We start from the raw sequence: 20,737 nt of genomic DNA on the forward strand, positions 1-20,737 counted from the left end.
CAAAACCATTTTAAAATGCTGCATCTGAAGCAGTCATGATAGTAATTTATTTTCATTCTCCTTCAGTAGGTACTGTAGCATATTCTACTGTCAGAGGAGAGTACTAAGCAATATAGGCTGCCAGAGAGAAGTAAACCTGGTAAGAATGGGACCGCTTGCCTGGCTTAAAAGACATCAAATTACTAGTGTCAAGTTTCTGGAACGCTATATTGCCTTCGAGTGAAATTTGCAACATTCTCCTTCCAAGATGTGTGAATATCCCTTTCAGAAGTAAACATTTAGTCAGTGAAACATTTATCCTTCTAGCATTCCCTGAAGTTATGTGTAGAAATACAGTGCAACATCCTAGAGTCAGCTCCTTCCTAGTTAGAGTACAAAATGAGGTATAGCCACATTAATACCTTAATGCAAACGTACTTAAATTGTGTGAACTGGATAGAATAAAGCACAACAGTAATCAAGACCTGGTCGATACCTATCAATTCATTTTATTGAGTGTCAAAATGAACTGTGCTAACTAGAGACAGGAGAGATTACAGCTTGAAAGTCATCTATCAGTGCTTCCTGGAAATCTCAGACTAAATCTGACAGCGAGCATGAGTTTAACTGCTCGCCATTTCTGGGCCTCTGGGAAGAAACTCCCTTTTATTTCCCCCTCAGAGATCCACCTTACCTCTTCCTTCAACTGAAGCAAACAAACTACTCTCAGAGAGAAAATTCTGGAACGTTTAAGTGTTGAATCAATCACTATGTACCGCTATACGATTATTTATGCAACTCTTCCTGACACAGGTATCTGGAAATCATTGAGTAAACAGCTAACTTTGAGAACCAGGTAAGAAATGAACACGATAGCGCATAAATATGCTTGGTTTGTGTACAACTAGTCTGAACTACGAAATGGGCTCTGTACAGAGGCAATCTGCCACACAGAGCTCTCACAAATGAAAGACACGTCACATGTCTTATATGCCCTCTCTCTAGTAACTCCAGTATAGCATTATCATTGCAGATCCGTTAGAAGAACAATCGGTTTGGAACGAGCTTCAGACTTCAAGGTTTCCTTCTTGAATTCCGTACGTGCCACCTTCCATTCCAAAGTAAGAGTAAGGTTACTGGTGTTTGCCACCACGTGCAATTACTGTCACTTCTCAGCGAGTAAGCCTCCCTGGAGCGCTGTGCTCACCTAGTCATATTGCCTCATACGTGCTTAGAGCTGGCCTGGGTATCCCTAAACAGTACTACATGTGGAAGGGTAAGCATATCCCAAATGCAATTCCAGCTGTTCTAACAGTAAGTTTAAGTTATTCTTCCATCTCTTTCCTTCTTGCGCATGCCTGTCTTCACAAATAGGAAGTTCAGTGAGAAGAAGAGAAAATGCAATAAATGAGCTATGGAGCGCTAGAGAGATCTATGCACGCTGGAAAACAACAGAAACTACAAATAAAAGAACTGGAACCTCATTCCAGCTAAAAGGATTGGAAAAAAAAATCCACACTACTTAAATTGTAAGCGTTACACAGTGACTTATATAAAAGCAACATATTCATTTGTCTGCAGGCCACAGGCAGACATCTAAGTATAGCTGAGTTGCAACAGAAGATATCCTAGTGACAACAACAGAACATTTCAATTTGGCTTTGAAGGTTTAATAAAGCTGCCTGACTTCACAAGGTGTAAACAAAATTGTAAGCAGTACAAAAAAAAAAAAAGAGTATTACTAGAGCGTAGTTATATTCCTGAATTAAGACAGGAAAAATCTATCCATTTACTTCTGAAAAAAAAACCCAAAACATCTATTTCTATTCCTCAGCAGAAATTCAGTTTTCCCTTCTCAAAATAAAACTTTCTATTTAACAATCTTTTCATTCAGATCAGTAATAACAAGTTATTAATAAAAAAAACTGATTTTCATGCATATAATCCATGGGTTATTTGTTGAAGATAGCGAGGTAGATGCAGCAGCTTTATCTCCTCATCTCCCCCAGCAGGCTTCCCAACTTTTCTCGTTTCGTCTGTCACCTTCCCAATAGTCCCTGTAGCTCTGATTCCTCATTGCCAATTATGTGAGTGTTTGTTTTCAAGTCACAGTACTTCCAAGGAGATGATGTATCTCAGGTGCAGGTTACACTTTAAAAATGATATTTATTTTCTTACCATGAGGGAATGGAGCCTTATAACAACCAGTTTGGAAAGATTTGATACTTTGTGAGTATGATGCAGAAGTTTCATCTCCAACTTTTGAATCAAATAAGTTTCAAAACTATCATGTCAATCAACATTTAGTTTTTAGACAATTAAATTATGCTGAACAGCAGTGTTACATAGACTGTTACTTATTTCAGGTGATGAACGCGTGACAAGTGGGCTAAACTTCCTCACTTCCTCCAGGCTCAAGATCAGTGCATCCCTCTGAGGAAGAAGCCCAGCAAAGCGGGCAGGAGACCTGCATGGAGGAGCAAGGAACTCCTGGCAAAACTCCAGCAGAAGAAGGAAGTACACAGAATGTGGAAAAGGGGACAGGCCACTTGGGAGGAATACAGGGACGTTGTCAGAGCGTGCAGGGATGCGACAAGGAAGGCTAAGGCCCAGTTGGAATTAGATCTGGCAAGGGATGTCAAGGACAACAAGAAGGGCTTCTACAAATACTTCAATAGCAAAAGGAAGACTAGGGAAAACGTCAGCCCGCTGCTGAAAGGGGCGGGTGCCCTGGTGACAAAGGATACAGAGAAGGCAGAGTTACTGAATGCTGCCTTTGCTTCAGTCTTCACTGCTAAGGCCAGTCCTGAGGAATTCCAGACCTTGGAGAAAAGAGAGGAAGGCTGGAGAAAGGAAGACTCTCCCTTGGTGGAGGAGGATCAGGTTAGAGATCTTTTGTCCAAACCTGACATCCATAAATCCATGGGCCCCGATGGGATGCACCCACGAGTGCTGAGGGAGCTGGCGGGTGTTATTGCTAGGCCACTCTCCATCATCTTGGAAAGGTCCTGGAGATCAGGAGAGGTGCCTGAGGACAGGAAGAAAGCCAATGTCACCCCAGTCTTCCAAAAGGGCAAGAAGGAGGAGCCAGGAAACGACAGGCCTGTCAGCCTCACCTCCATCCCTGCAAAGCTGATGAAACAGCTCCTCCTGAAGGTCCTCACTAAGCATCTGGAGGACAAGAAGGTGATCCGGAGTAGTCACCATGGATTCACCCAAGGGAAATCATGCTTGACCAATCTGATAGCCTTCTATGATGGAATGACTGGCTGGGTAGATGAAGGGAGAGCAGTGGATGTTGTCTACCTGGACTTGAGCAAGGCTTTGGACACTGTCTCCCATCACATCCTCCTAGGTAAGCTCAGGAAGTGTGGGCTAGACGAGTGGACAGGGAGGTGGATTGAGAACTGGCTGCATGGCAGAGTTTAGAGGGTTGTGGTGAACGGCGCAGAGTCAAGTTGGAGGCCTGTGGCTAGTGGTGTCCCCCAGGGGGCAGTCCTGGGTCCAGTCTTGTTCAATGTATTCATCAATGACCTGGAGGAAGGGACAGAGTGCACCCTCAGCAAGTTGACTGATGATAACAAACTGGGGGGAGAGGCTAACACACCAGAAGACTGTGCTGCCATTCAGAGGGAGCTGGAGAGGCTGGAGAGGTGGGCGGAGAGGAACCTCCTGAAGGTCAACAAAGGCAAGTGCAAGGTCCTGCACCTCGGGAGGAATAACCCCATGCAGCAGTACAGGCTGGGGGTTGACCTGTTGGAAAGCAGCTCTGCAGAGAAGGACCTGGAAGTGCTGGTGGACAACAAATTGAGCATGAGCCAGCAGTGTGCCCTTGTGGCCAAGAAGGCCAATGGTATCCTGGGGTGCATTAGGCAGAGTGTTGCCAGCAGGTGGAGGGAGGGGATCCTCCCCTTCTACTCAGCCCTGGGGAGGCCTCACCTGGAGTGCTGGGCCCAGTGCTGGGCTCCCCAGGACAAGAGAGACATGGCACTCCTGGAGAGAGTCCAGTGGAGGGCTACCAAGATGATTAGAGGGCTGGAGCATCTCTCCTAGGAAGAAAGACTGCAAGAGCTGGGCCTGTTCAGCCTGGAGAAGAGAAGATTGAGAGGGGATCTCATCAACGTGTACAAGTATCTGAAAGGGGAGTGTCAAGAGGATGAGGCCAGCCTCTTCTCCGTGGTGCCCAGCAACAGGACAAGAGGCAACGGGCAGAAACTGAACCACAGGCAGTTCCACCTGAACCTGAGAAAAAACTTCTTCACTGTGAGGGTGACAGAGCATTGGAACAGGTTGCCCAGAGAGGTAGTGGAGTCTCCTTCGCTGGAGATATTCAAAAGCCGTCTGGATGTGATCCTGGGCAATATGCTCTAGGTGACCCTGCTTGAGCAGGGAGGTTGGACTAGATGATCTCCCGAGGTCCCTTCCAACCTAAACCATTCTGTGATTCTGTGAAACCAGCCCTTTAAGGTGAAATACTAAAGCCCATAGTTTTGCTACACAAATTCCAGTATTTCCAGATACTTTATATTATGCGCAGCATATTTACCCAGGTATGTAGGATGCTAGTTCTTCTTTAACTAATTGGCAGTTAATACTAGAGCATCTTCCAGGAACAGCAGAGGAATCAAAGAGTTCAACAGATAAAGAGTTATTTTCTAAAATTTCTGTGAATGAAGAATATAAACATAATTAGCACCAATCAATGCTAGTAAAAGGACTGTTAATGGCTCTGGAGACAAGGTAAATAGTTAGGAAGAGGCTGAACTTCGTAAAATTTTATCTGATTTATAAAATAATTTGATCTTGAGTATCAGTAGTCTAGAGGCTTAACTTTGCACACCTCTATAAAATTTAAAGATATCAATTATGGTATGAACATCTTGTTTATTCACTATATTTATGTACAAAAAACAACTGCTGCATGTAATTTCATTTATTAGATGGGTCATCATTCCACAGCTGTAGAAAAATAACAACCTACATATTAACAATAAATGGAGTGAGGAAAAGAACTACTAAGGCACATGTGTGTTATTGAACTTCATTTCTGGGGGATGTTTAAGAGCAGCAGTAGTCACATTCATATCTCTCAACGAAGTCAGGGAGACTGAAGGACGATCAGCACCCTTAGAAACAAGCCACTTTTAATAAACCAATTAATACTGGTGTGGCCTGTAGCAGAAAAGATAGAAATAGCTTTTTGTCAGAGGTTGTATCTGTTACATCTCCTCCAGTTCCTTTTATGTTTGGATATTCTCATTCCAGGCTACCTGTCACAAGTATGAATGTAAATACTATTTATGAATGTAAATACTATTTAAGATATGAAAGCGCACATTTTTATTTTTGAATTAATTAAAGAATATTTAAATAAAGACTGATACACTCTTGATAACTTACTAACAACCGAACATAGCATAAATTTATCTTCAGTCATTTCTTCAAACCTTTCCTTGGCTGCTCTGGTCCACTCACTTGCTCCTTTATAAGGCTCAATGTAAGCCAGCTTGCTCCTGATTGCCTAAAGAATAATTCAAATTACATATCTACCATCACAAATTACATATCAAGACTATCCCTTTACAGCCAAATCACAGCCTTTGTTGCACGCCCGTGCAGGACAGCCAGACAGCATGACCTTGGCTTGTTTCCACGTTATGAGCCCTTGATCTGATTTAAGATGTTCTCCACGTGGTCTCTTCACAGCCTGCAGCAGGGCAAGAACCTCAAATTCAGATTATGTTCTCACTGAAATAGAAAGAGCTTTACTCCTCCCTGACTCCCTTTATGTTTAGGTATAGAACTGGCTGCAAAAGTCAAGAATGACTACTGCAGAAAGGTGAAAAAGAAAACCCTCATCTGGTTTTGCTGATCTGAATGTAATATACAGACTCAAACCATCGAAGGTTAAACGCGATTATACCACTATATAAGTCTGAAAGACTACAAACAGACAACTCAACTCCACAGTAACTATGTCAGAAAATTCCCGACAAAGTTTGGAAAGGTATTAATTAGGATACACAAAAAAGACACACAGGAAACCAAATAAAATGAAGTACTTTGAAATAAAGATGTAAAAAAAAAATTATATATACATATATCTGTAGTGTGTATGTGTATATATATATATATATATAAAAAAATCTTGTTTTAAATAAATTGTCAGGTCAAAAGTAAGAAGAGTAGCAAGAACAGTAGCAGAAGAGTGTCTTGTGGGGGACAAGAGAGAAAAGAAATAGAGTAATACGAGTATTTTGTACAGATATTCTTAGGATACAAGCAGTCAGGAACAGGAAAATGAGGTGGGCTGACGAGTTAAGACAACCTTTGAAAAAAAAGGGGCCATGGATGCTAAGGCCAACTCACATTACGCAGCTCTGCCCTTTCAAGTCTTGGCAAGAATTCTGCACTACCCACGTGTGTTAAAATGGCTGTAAAATGGCCTGAAAGAAGTCCAACTATTCTTGCAACAATCTAACTCAAATTTCTTACCAAAGAACCTGCATTTGAGGCAATACAATATATGATCATGTGATGAAGATTTGTCAATGCTTACACGCAACAGGATAGACTTGCAAAAGCAACCTCAACTCTGATACCTTCTTACCTCCAGAACACTTAATTTTGCAGTCTTGCGTTCATTCATATTTCAAACCCTTCAGAATTTTAAACCCTTCATAAATTATTCTTTTTGAAAAATGAGAAGGTATGAAAATATAGCAATACATAAGCACACCGAGTCCTGGAGATCTTTCTGCTACTTGAATTTAAAGAACTAATAGCAATAGAAAGTTATTTCTTATGCAAATCTCAGGTTTAAACACATCGCCAAAGTGTTTCATAGTAAACTACAGATAACAGAACAACACTGAAATTTGACAGCTGACTGGTTCAGGGTTTTGTAAATCATTCTCCAGCAGCTATATATCCTTCTGCTCCTGTACTCTTTAGTTCTTTCTCCTTTACGCTGAAAGTGAGGAGACTGAGCACTGTGCGTGACAAACTCCTAACAGATTTTTCTGATATATACTTGGCCAATAATAAACAATCAATTGGAAAGGTGGGATAATGCACATCAAGTCAACGCCCTTATTCATTAATCAGTCTGACAGGAAGCATCACACTGCAACTGCAAGAACCCTTTACTATTTTCAGTGCTTTTCTTCTCCCTTGCTGGCAAAAACAGCCTAATGATTTTGGCTGAAACTTTCCCCAGAAAGATCTGTTCAAAATATAAGCAAGTAAAGCCCATTTTCAGTAAGTGGTATTGGTTAACCTTAGTTGTAATAATCACTATTTGTGGTGCCTACAGGTTTTTAAAAAAAAAAAAAAATTAGTTTCGAGTAATTATAGTTGCCAACTAGAACCATCTAGTGCACAGCTGAAAAAACATATTTTTTCTGCTTATGTGTATTTTGGACAAAAAAATACTTTGCCATTTCCTTTCCCGTTCAGATCTTCCCCTTGTCCAAAATACTTCTGCAAGTTAAGAAAACCCCAAACTCAAAATGCCTTTAAAAAAACCCCCACAAAAACAAAAACAAAGCACCCTCAAAGAGCATTATTAGATCACTGTTTGAAAGCTAAGGAACGTAAAAATTAATTAGGCTATCTATGGAATAGGAGAAAGTATTAAAAAAAAATAAAAAAATAAAAAACCCCACCCTAGATTTCTAGATTTCATTCAAAACTGAGTAACACCACAAAATCACAGTTTTTAACTTGCACCCAAAACACATTTCAAATGCCTCATCGTAAATCCATCTGAAAAGAAACTGTAAATAACCTCTTACTTGCTTTTTATTTACTTCAGAATGTGCACAATCTTCCCTTTCCCCTTACATCCCTTGAGAGTCTATTTTCAATGTTTATTATGGGACAGCAGTAACTCACCTTTTCTGGAAAGCTCAAAAATTCCTTTCTAACTTTGCATATGTCTTTAAGAGTTATCCTAGCGACGTTACCAAAATCAACATATTTTACCACAACTTCCTGATGACTTGGCAGCCCTTCAAGAAAAACAACCCACAAACCATAACATTAGACCAGCTTTGAAGTTACTAAAACAGAGAATAAATATTGGATACAAGTTAAACAAAGTGTCCCAGTTTCAAAGCAAAATCCACATTTACACCCTGTAAGCATGAAAGGTCACATTTTGAAATATTTTATAACCCAATTCAAAACTACATTCTTTAAAAGCCAGCTCTGTGGGATTCCTGAAATGATAAAAAGTTAACATTTTGGTCTGCTACCATCTTGTCATTTTATGAGAGAGACATTGACCTGTTAAATACATGCCAAGTATACAAGAAAGCCCACACACAGGCTTGTGAAATACACCACACTACTCATAATGGCAACTCAAGATGTCACCACAGTTCTCATTTAAAAAAAAAAAAAAAACACACACTTTTGGAATTGCTACAGGTATAACGGGTTGCTACCTATCCCTGGAATTTAAGTGCTGCGGGAATTTCGTTTGATTCTCTTCTACACAGGTTACACTCAGAGACTGGATACAGAAGATAGATTTGTACATTGAAATTGTAATAAGTAAAATGATATTATTAACAAAAATTATATAATGGAATTTCAATAGCACATAGAAAATAAAAAGTACTGGCTCTAAGTTCTTTATATATTATATACATACATACATCTATATATATGTATGTAAAACAATCCATTAATAGCAAAATAAGAGAATGTAACATCTACTAGTGTGATGAAATTTATGAAGCTAGCTGTTGCTATAAAAATTCCCAATAATCACTGTTTGTTATTATTCATATCCAGTGTGCGACTCTGATATAGTGCCATTACAACTTGACATTTTAGTGGGGGGGGGGGGGGGGGGGAAGGAGGGAGAATATCAATACTTCACCTATAATCTGTGCTCTGCACCAAATTCCATCTTTGTATTTTGCAATACAGGCTTGCCCTTCAACTGGACAGACAATTTCCAAATCTTCCCTATCCTCATGTTTGTATATCTCCTCAATTTTCTTTGGAAGAGCTAAAAAGTCCAGGCTATCCATCTAAAAAAAAGAAAAACAAACCTCCTCTAATACACATACATTGGGCTAAGAACATTCTGTATTTTCGTAATAACTTTTTTAAACGGATGTTTTATCTAGTAGTGCACTTCCTTGTCATCTTCTAAAACTGAGTGGTAGTTATGACATGTAAAGTGAATTAAAGAGCCTAACAATTAACATTGCCCTGTTCAATCATCACACTAAACAGTAAGACTACGTAACCACATAGGAATTAAGCATTTAACAAAACTGTGACCAAAAATTAAGTTTTTAGAAATTTGCTGAAAATTAACAGAAACTTGAGGTCATTTAGTGTGGATTCTAAATAGTTCAACATTTAGATAAAATTCTGTACAAATATTTCAATATAACTTGTTTCTAAACTTACCAATTGGAGATAGAAATCACTAGGACTATTAACATGACAGACTACAACAGAGACTTCTGCTGTTTCTTGTGGTATTTTAGGTGGACTATACTGCAAGACTACATTCTTTTCTAACTCACTGGGAAGCTGTGATCTAAACCTGAAATAAACAAAAAGATTTTGAATAAATTCTGCCAAAATTAACTAAGCAGGAAGCCTTTCATATCCAGATGTGAAATTTCCCACTAAAAATGCAAAACAGTCTCTTAAAATTAAGATGATCCACATTTGCACGAATAGTTTGAACTTCCCTTCTTGCAGTCTGTGCAAACAATTTTCTCTACTCTAGTGCTTCTCCCTTCACAAATGTACCACAGCAGCTGGTCTTAAAACAGATTCTGTCATTTGGAAAGCAGTACTATGCATTTAAATTGTTTAAAAAAATTAAAGCAAAAGGCTGGAACTCATTACATTGACAAAACCATTTTGAGATTTCCTTTCTTTCACTTACGAGAAAGAGAGTGACTACCAGAGGAACAAAGACACAGTAAATTATTTCTCACTGATCTCTCCAAAATGAGTAAATATTTACAAATATAAATAAATAAGCTGCTCTGCGTGCAGCAGAATGAACCTGAATTTCTTACAGATTTGCATACCATACCCCTGCACCCAAATGCCAAATCAAATACCCGTGTTCTTCTCTCTCTCTCCACCTGTGGGCCTCCACTGATCCCTCCAGAGCAGCTCTCTCTTCTGTCCTGATGCCAAAAACTAGCTCCCCTCCCAGCCCATCTTTAGTTCTCTTATTTGCTGAGCTACGTGTATCAGGTCACGCGCTAGTTCACAGCCACATGCGTTGACTTAGCCTGGTTGTCACCAGCCAAACCAAACAGATAAAGGCCGATTTGTGCATGCTTTTCTGTTGGTGGGGGGCACTAACAGTTTCGCCCTTCACCTTCTTGCTATTAATCTCGCCAAACCTATACAGGAACTTAATTTCTGTCATTTTCTAAAATGAGTTAAGATCTGTTATCCAAATAAAGCCTCGAGTAGTGAAAATGAATACGCAACAATGTTTATTAGGAAAGGTGTAAAAAGTTAGGTTCATGTATTTCTGAAGATTTAATCTGAACCACAGCAAAAACAATTTACTTGGTAAACTTCTTCACTTTAAAAGTATTATGCAATTATCATTGATGGCATAAGAGCATAAACGAAAAGGAAAACACATACCTTGCTAAGTCTAAAAAAACTAACGCATCCTTGAGAGACACTGGCATGTTACTGCTTATTTTGTTGGATGGAGGTTTTTTCAGATCAACAATGAGCACACCATCCTCCTCTCTAAATATGCTCATTAAAACAACTTTATTATTTACCATTTTTAAAAATTCTGTCTTTGCTTCCTGTCCCCAACCTTCACTCTGTTAAGCAGAAACAAAAAAGTTATTCAAGAGGTATGGGACTTCCAGATCACGGACCAGAGGGAGGGGGAGCACATTAGCACCTATACAGGTGAAATACTGAACCTACTTCAGAGCCCTATTAGATTGTCTAGTCCATAGCTTGGACAGCACAAGACAGTATTCTTTGTAATGGGTTTACGAATTATTTTAACTGTATAAAATTGAGTCAGAGCAAAGGGTTGTATTTTGTACCATCCTTTCCTTAAACTAAATACTCAAAATTTCAACCGTTCTAATCTTCCTGATAGACAGACTAGAATTGTCACATGCAGTTTCATCTCACTGCTTACATTTTTGCTCTCCTAAGCTGTCTGAAAGTTTAGTCTTTTCCCCTTTGTATCCTTAAACAAATGTACAACGTACTATAGTTGTTCACTCAACTTACACGTTCCTTCTCTCCGCAACGCCCTTTGTGCCCTTTTATCTACCTTGCAACGGCTTGTCTAAATTTAATTCTCTTGCATCAAATGAATGCATTTCTCATGTGGTACTTCACATCTGTGGTTTCTAGGTTTGAAAATCCAAGCCCACACAGGTGGACGTTTTATCCATAACCGTGAAGACTGTTCCAGATCTGTCCTTTTTAAAGCTATTTCAGATAATATCAGACTAGTAAAAGATACCAGCAGTTATATTGCCAGAAATATACAGCTGTATTGAATATATGCATTCACCTGTGAATGTCGCAAAAATAAAAATAACCCAGTAAATAAGAGAGAACACTGGAAGAAAAAAGCTGCAATTTATGTCCTTTCCTAGGGGAATAAAGGCTGAAAGATTTTTTTATTTCGTTTTATACTAAACGAAGAAAATGAAAAGACACTTTTCAATATAGGGCACAAGATTTTAAGTAATAAAGGACAGCCCCAACAGGCTCCCTGGAAAATTAAAGCCATTATTTCGCTATTTGGATTATTTTTGAAAGCTGCTATTTGCATGAAGCTATCAGACAGCCATAACATAAGAACATCAGTTCTATCATTTGTCTTTGAACTCAACAAAACAACATCTCTAGAAAAAAAGTACTGAGATTTGAACCTGCAGTGTAACGCTGTAAACACTGAGGTTTTTTAAAGACAGGCGTCTGTAAGCTTGTCTGCTTTCCAACTAAAGCAATACCAATCATCTTTTAAGAGAGCTGATTTAATATATTTATATACACTCTATTCTCCTCTTGGGGTTTTTCTGTTTATCCTAGAAGAAGATTATTGTAAATGATGTATTCAAAATTCTTTAACATGCATTCTCAGCAGAAAAAAAATCTCACAAAATAGCAGAAACAGCTTTTACTTACTGCATTTTTGGGAACAATATCCTTCAATGAACACAGTACTGCTAAAGGAGGAATAGCTGCAAGTTGTGCCTCAATATGCTGATCAGGCTTTCTTACAAACAAACAAACGTCATCTGCGTCAATAATTTGCAAAGTAGTAGTTTCAGGCCTTTCAACAGGAACGTATCTATTGCTAGTGGGAACAAAAGCAGCACTAGTTTGAAAGAGCAAAACCAAACATTATTCAATAAAGTGGCATAACGTCATGAGACTAAAACAGATCTAGAAAGTTCAGTGCCTGAATAAAATGCATTTCTTGTTCTTAAACATTCAGGACTCACCTGTTACCTTTCGGCAACATAAGTTTAACTTAAAACATTTTAACATGTGAAGGTTAGCTCATTTGTGTATTTATATACACCTCCACTTGTCCTGTGAGAGACACGTTATGCAAAGAATACCAGTATCATCCGGATATCTGGTTATCAGCTTGTGTGAAACTTATTTACTAATTAAGGATTCATTGCTTAGTAAAGATGCTCTTGAGAAAGAACAGTCAAAGGACAACAACTGCAGACAAACAACACTCTCTGTAAACATACCTTGAAAAAATTAGAACTTCAGAACTCCCCAAATCTATCAGGAACACTTCCATCACTGCAATATCACAAACTTTGTATCTTACTGGACTACAAGGCTTCCTCACATTTTTAGTTGTTAGGGGAACTAGTTCGGTGATAGTTCCACGGCACCACGTTCCAGTTTCTTTGCTCTTAATAAAAGTTCTAGCACCTACAGAAAAGTAAATGCAAACCAGACTAAATTCAGAATTTACAGATACCCTGCATTTTAAGCACTGCTATTACAGTTCTAATGGTCCACTGTTTTCACTCTTTTGCACAGGTAAAAAGAGTGCTACCTCTACAATAAAGAGGACAAAGACATTAAAAACCTTGTCTTGATATCCAGTAGAAGTTCTCTCCCCACATTCACTTACACAATGTCTGTACAGCTAGGAAATGGTTGGCTTGCATTAAAAAATATTTCTGGTAAACTCTCTATACCTATTACTGAAACACTCAAACCCACGAAAGCCTAGTTTATTTGCAAAGAGTTCAGTCAAGTTCACATAAAAAAAGATCCTTTATGAAAAAGAGCTTAAAAACTTCTGCAGTGATCTGAACCAGGAAAACTATTGTACATTGAACATTTAGCGATCCACAGAACAGGTGACCTCAGCAGGCACAGGCCTGTGCTGTGCTGCACAGAACCCTTGGTCGCAGAATCAGCTGGGCCAGCTAACTAATGGAGGAGCCTGTTGGCAGCTTCCGCTTGGCACCAGTGATTATACCACCTGTGTCCTAGTCAGAGCTCTAAAAGTGAAGCAACATGTTCTCATGTGAACATCCTTTTGCTTGACAGTATGAATGCAGTTGTTTTCCTCTAAGAAAAACCTGCAAGACCTCTAAAGACTGAAAAGCTGGTGAACCTCACCATGGACAGGATCTACGCAGTACGCCATGTCCCGATCGAGAAGTCTGCCCGATTCTTTATCATCTTGGACTTCCCCCATCAGAAGGGATACAAGATTTTAATTGCTAATCTTGTATTCCACTTCTGTCTCTGAATATTCTGATTAAGCGTAGTACTATATTGTAAAGATCTGAATGGTCATTTTTTCTTACTGAAATCTGGAAAGAACCAGCACCTGTTTCATACACAACCAGCCCAACATCAGAACATTTAGAACTAAATATTCCACAAGTTCCACACTTCTGCGCAGCATAATCTAGCTCAAATTTAGTCTCCAAATTTTGCAAAAAATGTATTACTAGAATAGAAGTACTGACACGTTCCAAGGTAATATTCAACTTCTATATCATAATCTGAGTAGACAGTATTTTTATCCGTTTTCTAAATACCTTCTAGAAGCGAGTACTAAGGAAGAAATACTGCAAGATGGCTATTTTAAGCTAATGTAGGCCTTTAGAAATGACTAATTTACCTAGTTCCAAAACATCTGAAGGTGAGAGGTAGGAACTCATACTACGACAAAAGTTCTTCAATTTCTTCTCCAGAAAAACTGCTACTTTCTTCTGTGAGTATCTCCGAACATAGAAGTGGCATGGATTTATAACGTGGCTTACAAACACTAGTTCTGTCGAGCCTGAACAAGACATAAACAGATGTCAAACACAGCCCAAGTGACACCAATAGATACTATTACACACATATGATTAGGTTTACGCTGCATCAGCCATGATGACGCTTCTCATTAGCTCAACTAGTTTAATCTCACAGCAGTCTGCTCCCACTTGTTTCAAACTAACTACCGTGTTTAATCTTCTGATTATATCCTCTCTTTTGAGCAAAGAGCAAGATCTACCTACCTCCCTTGAGCCACCTTACAAAACAAAAAGCTCACTGTCTCACTGCCTATAAAGTAGGCTCCTGAACTACGGCGGGTAATTCATAGCTTGTATTCTATTTAAGCCGAGAAGCAAGAAAGCAAATTAGAGAGCTTAAGTGAAACATCTACCTTTAAAAATTGGAATTATAAACACTTTTGCATAGTTATTCAGTGCTATTGCATGAAGACCAAGAAACATCCAAAAGCTAGCTAACAGACAACCCTCCAAAAAAAGGTACTTTTCACTAAGCATCCATATTATTTGTACTGCATGTATCTCCCTTGATTTGGGATCCAAAATGTGGGGGTCCTCTTTTGAAGCTAGTCACCGCGGTAGATGGGTCAGAAGGGTTCAGAAGTTCAATGTCTCAATTCCTACAGAAGTATTTTAAACCACAAAGCTTTCTGCAAAGCATCAACACTGCAAGGCTGCTGCAACCTGTACTAGATCCCGTGTCAGATCTAAGTGACCGACCTGGACAAAGCAGACAGATTTGCAGCATCCTACAGCATAATTATCTTTGTGCTCATCTCTGAACTAGTACTGACCGTGCGCAGAAGACGGCATAAAATATTTGGCACTCAAGGCATTCTGAGCATGTACACAAGACCGTGCTTGGGAGCTTAGGAAACTGAGGTTAAGATTATTCTTAGGCATCTCCAGTGGTTAAGATGGTGTCCGAGTATGTAAGTCTAAATGACTCCTAAGATTTAAGCTACAGGTATACACAAACTCTTCCGGCTCACCCCTGCTGGAGGCCACCATCTCCAATGATCTGCTGATTCAGGTAGTCTGTCTTAAGTAAACTAGGAAAAGCATGTATTAACAGCTTCTTCAATAGATCAGTAGAATCTGATATCTCCAGCACAAGAGACAGTGACAGGAGCTGTGGCAGTTCTGGATCACTGGATCCAGATGGATCCGCAAAAGATGGCTGAAGTCTGTTTGCATTTAGGCAGTACAAATATGTTTCTTAAAATAATCTCCACCCTACCCCCCACAACAAACCACAAATGCCTGAAAAGGATTTGAAAGATTTATCAAAAATGCATTTGTCTGATAACTAACCCTACTAGCAGGAGGGAATGAAAGACTTGTTCCATCATACTTTAAATCACAGTTTCCATAATCCAAAAAGAGCTAATATTGGACAAAATATGTAGTTTGGCATACTGCTGACAAATACAGTCACAGCACGATCATTCTATCACTCTTATCAATGAACAACTGTTCCAAGCACTGCACAAATTTTGCCTACAGAATCTGTGGAGGAAATAAGTTACTTCCTCAAATTACGCTCTCCCTTTCATACTCGTGTTTACTCATAATTCAGAATCTCAAACAGGTGGAGGGAGAATAAGACAATAGTTCAAAATTCAGTGTATAGGTTACTGACCTACAAATTGGGTTGCACTGGCCACTGACAGCACTGGTATTATTAGGTCAAATATTTACCAGTTGTTGAGAAACACTACCAACGTCGAGTTTCTGAAAGTTGCCTGGGAATTCCTGTATTGCAACTTCACATTAAGCGGTTTTATGGCAAATCAAAGACTGTACCTACATTAGCAAGGAGTGCACAACAATGAGTGGATTTGCACAGCAAACAGCTGGTGTCAAGAAAGACATCCACACTATAAGCACCTCGCAGACTAGTTTTATCTGGAAGGAATTCAGTTTACACGTCCTAAGACTGCTCCTACAGATGAGCCAAAACATGCTAACTAGGAAAGATCAGGGTATCTGCTTCATAATACATTCCTAATCCCAACTAGAATGCTAACGTATGTGTTCAACTCTCTAACTAATTTCAGTGCCTTCTCTAACAGCTCCTTAGAAAATGGCTCTCTTCAACATCAGGTCTTAGTCACGCCCAGTTAAATTAAAAAATTGCAACAAGCAACTACCACCACAAACTAAACATTTACCAGAAAGGAAAACCACTAACCGACTTTGTGTTCAAAAGGTGTTTTCTTCTTGAAGAGTTTCTTCCTCTGTTCATCTTCAGGACGTTCTTTAGGAAGTTCTGTTTGTTTATTGTTTTAAAAGAAGTTTAATGAATTAGGTTAGTTAATGTATCTATACATATAGGCAAATACAGTAAAGAAATTATGGATTCTGTAAAGGGTACTGAGGAGGAAAAAAATTTTCATACCTGAAATAGACGCACACTCAGTGAAACATGCATATGGCCAGCCCATGTGCTAATTCCAAGATTAACCAAATTACCATAAAAAACGTAAGATTCAGGACATGCAAAACTTTTATTACATTCCAGTTTGAAAGAATTTTGTTCTGACAGAAAACATGTTGTGAAGTCCACTGGAATTTTGGAATAAGCTATTTTAGACAGCTGTACCTAAGCTCTGAAATTTACATTACGTAAATTTCTTTCTGTGAATGAAATCTGAATTGATCATCAATTCTCCAGGTTATCCTTTTATTTTCTCTAAAAACAGGTACTGCGTGAGCTGTTTAGTATGCTAGTACCTCATTTATTCTCAAAAACAGCCACGGATGATTATGAAATTGATTCAGCTACTTTGAGGCTCATACAACTTGAGAACATCTAACTTCCCCAAAGCATTCTTGAACTTATTCTTCCCCTATTCTGAGCTCATCTGTGGTGCTCAATGGCACTGCTGAAAAGTAAGATAATCGGACATCACCAATATTTCTTGTGTTATGGTATGGTGATAAAGCTCAAGTATTTGTCCTCAAGGTGGAGAGGTATAAACCAGTACTCTGGTTCCAAAGGGAGAATTTTGGTTATTCATACTAGCGTTTTAGCTTGAAGGTGCAAGGATGTAATTTTATTAAGAACAACACTTTGAAGTGACTACCACAGAAGTATTTTCCTAGTGATACAAACATATATCTAGAGGTAAAAGCAAGAACACAATTTAATAGCGTACAACGTCCTGAGAAGATTCCTGAAAAAGAAAAGGAGACACAAAAACGAAACTGGGAATAAGCACTGGATCAACACCAATGCAGGGAGCCCTTATCACTCCTGCTTTGGCATGGTAAAGCTGATGAAGGCAACAGACAGTCAATTTCATGTAATTCTACTATTACACCATTAAGAAGAGTTGTCAGAGTGCAGGGAAAACAAAGCTTATGTTTCCATTTCTGAAACCTTCGAGGAATATGATGAGTTGAACAGATCATTGCTGTTCTGCTGTGGAGGAGCATGCCTTTGTGTATTTCAGAAGAGAATGTTTGAGAAAGGTAAGCCTCAAAGAAATGATGAAGAGGATATTTTCTTCTCGAGTTTCTCTTTCCAGGTCTAGGTTCAGAGAAAGTCATCTTGGTCACCAGTAACTGTATTTCTGAACGTGAACCTTTTATCCTCAGTAAGCTTATACCTGGCAATCTTACACTCTGGAATTCAAGCCTAACCCCCAAAAGATTAAGCCCCCAACAGGTAAAACAATCTTTTTTGCTCTTTTACCTAGCCTAGAACATGAAGGACCTGCATTCAGCACATATTCAATGCTCCTCCATCTAATAGGGTCCTGTAATTAAATGCCTAGTTCCTTTCTTCAAGGGTCAAATTTCTCTGCCTGCTGCGTTTGTCCAACTCCAGTAGTGAGGCTAGTGTCAGGGCCCTGAAGTTTAAACTTTTTACAACAACAAACATACTCACTGCCCTGTTTCTCCTGACTATTGAAGAGAGCTTGACAACACCAAGTTCTAAGCAAAGTGGTCTGAAAGAAGACACGCTACCATGCCTGAACAGAAGCAGAAATTAAGGCCAGGCAAGTGATGCAGCATAGTCTAAACACGAAGCAAAGAAACAAAATGGAACTCCAACCACTAATAAGATTGATCAATAAAGAAAAATCAAGTTTCAAAAGTGGTCATAAAGTCAGAGCTACGGTCTACCAGCAAAACTTTGTCATTTACTAGTGGCAAATGAAAGGAACTGTGTTAGGTCCTTGATGCAGACCAAAAGGAAGAACAGGTAATCTGCTGTGCAGGAACTGCCCAGGCAGTCCCCAAACTTGAGCACGTGATATACATATCTCTCACTCTCTCTCTCTCTCTCTCTCTCTCTCTATATATATATGTACTTAGAATGGAATATATGTATATTCCATGTGTAAAAGCACTTGGAGAAACACGTTGGCTTGCCAACATTGAATTTTGTGAACCATTACCGTTTGTTATTCAACGTCAACAATTCTTTGTATAGTCTTGGTAAAAAAGCTGAAATAGAGTTAGCGGAAAGAGAGCTGCAGGCAGCATGAATACAAAATAATTTAAAAACTAAGATGTTAAGGTCAGTTGAACAGCAATGGAAGATTAACTAGCTTATGATGCATGCCTCTGTAAAATTCAGAAGTTGTTTAAAAAAGGAAAGTACAGTATTGGTAGGGAAATCTGGTAATTTCCTAAAAGGCAATTTGAAAATAAAAACAGATTCTAAGACTTCAGCTAAATAGAGCCTTAGACACCTCCAAAAATGGAGGTTCCACAACATCTCTTGGCAAACTGCGTCAGTGTTAGATCACCCTCAGGGTAAAATTTTTTTCCTAAGTAATTTTCCATCTTCCAACTTGTGTCTGTTGCCTCTTCTCCTATCAGTGTACCTCCTAGAAAAGTCTGACTCCAACTTCTCTCTATACACCAAACAGATAGCTGTAGACAGCCATAAAGTTCCCCTTTATGCCTCCTCCTCTTAAGGTTGAGGCCAAGTTCCTTCATCCTTTTCTCACACTTCATGTGCTCCAGCCCCCAGTCAGCTTAACTGACTCTGCTGGAACGTGCTCCAGTAGACCTGTGACTTTCAGTACTGCAGGGTCCAAAACTGGACACAGCACCCCAATGCAGTCTCACAGAGCCTAAGATCACTTCCATGGACCTGCTAGCTACACTCTACTAACATAGTCCAGAGAAGAACTGAGAAGCTGAAGAACTTACTGTTGTTGCTAGTTAAGGTAAGATAACGCTAGAAACTCCAGGAAGGATTGTAACAACTAAGATAGTCAGAGAGACTTATCCAAGACGACACAGAAACTTATGATGACACCCACTTCAGAAAAGTTGTAAGAAAGTTCTCACTAAGCTAAGCTAAGGGAAGAAAAAAAAAGAAACTACAGAAGTCCAAAGCAAGAGAGAGTGGAATGTAGGAGTCATGAAAGAGCCTGTACGAGTGCCGAGTTTGACTACAAACATGCTATTGATAAAGGACATGACGACTGACAACTCAATATTGAAAGCATCAGGTGTTAAGCAACTTACCTTCCTCATCATCTTCAATTATTTCTTCTATTATGACATCAGGGCTCGACAGAGTCTTGGGCAGAACAGGATTATTCTGATGATGTATCATAGTAAGCAACTCTTGTACTTGTGTATTTTTCACTTCTTCATGAAGACCAAGTTTTGCAAGAGCCTTTATTTTCCTTTCTCTGTTAAATACTGGAAAGGTATTGTCTACAGAAAAATGAGTATCACAGCCTGAAATTTCTTCTTTATCAGCAGGCCTAGGAGTGTGTTGTCCACTGTCTTCACTGTATTTGGGAAAACATCTATTTGGAGACAGGAATTAATAGAATCAGGTTTGTTTTCAGAGAAGCACACAAGTCAAAGCATTTTTTTTTCCCTTTTAAGAAGAGATCACAATGCTATGAAAATACCTCATAAAAACTAGCTAGGACAGCAGAAGTTATTTTAGTAGTTTCAATATTTACTGAAAGAGATTCAATAAAAAAGGGATATTTCTCAAAAAATTGTCTGATGTTGTTGAATACCAAGACAACAAAATCAGAAAACTACTTCTGAATACTAAACAGGAGAAAAAAAAAAAAGGCGACTCCTGGAACGGATCCTTCCCAATTTAACATTGTTCTCTTTTAACTTTTTTTTTTTTTTTTTTAAAAGATACCACTTTATACTATAGACTATGCACTACAGTACTTTGTACTACACTGTACTTTATACTTTACTTTATATTGAAAGAGAGATTTTTTTTTTACAGCGTGCTTTCAAGATTATCAAATTTGGGTTATTCCGAACTGTAATATATGACACCGTGGGAGATTCCTGACACCATAAACACAAAAGAGCAGCGCAGGTTATTCAGGCCTTTGTACATAAACAGATTTTCCTTAAAGCACTTTTAACACTTTTGCCAATGTAATAATAAATCTCAGATAAAGAGAGGGCCACTCGTTCTTTGAGAAATT

General features: G+C 38.9%; 1 protein-coding gene across 1 annotated transcript in view; it reads right to left on the minus strand.

Annotated features, from left to right (window-relative positions):
* Nucleotides 1-20,737, minus strand: part of RNF17 (ring finger protein 17) — a 57,128-nt gene that overhangs the window by 21,460 nt on the left and 14,931 nt on the right. The window contains exons 12-22 of the mRNA XM_068930295.1: nt 19,791-20,080; nt 16,492-16,569; nt 14,138-14,299; nt 12,735-12,924; nt 12,154-12,325; nt 10,627-10,817; nt 9,412-9,550; nt 8,870-9,023; nt 7,876-7,991; nt 5,380-5,500; nt 4,526-4,643 (exon numbers count right to left, since the gene is read on the minus strand). Coding sequence (XP_068786396.1) covers nt 4,526-4,643; nt 5,380-5,500; nt 7,876-7,991; nt 8,870-9,023; nt 9,412-9,550; nt 10,627-10,817; nt 12,154-12,325; nt 12,735-12,924; nt 14,138-14,299; nt 16,492-16,569; nt 19,791-20,080 — 1,731 coding nt within the window. The remainder of the gene's footprint in view (nt 1-4,525; nt 4,644-5,379; nt 5,501-7,875; nt 7,992-8,869; nt 9,024-9,411; nt 9,551-10,626; nt 10,818-12,153; nt 12,326-12,734; nt 12,925-14,137; nt 14,300-16,491; nt 16,570-19,790; nt 20,081-20,737) is intronic.

Source organism: Struthio camelus, chromosome 1, assembly GCF_040807025.1.
Source record: "Struthio camelus isolate bStrCam1 chromosome 1, bStrCam1.hap1, whole genome shotgun sequence".
Classification (NCBI taxonomy): Eukaryota; Metazoa; Chordata; class Aves; order Struthioniformes; family Struthionidae; genus Struthio; species Struthio camelus.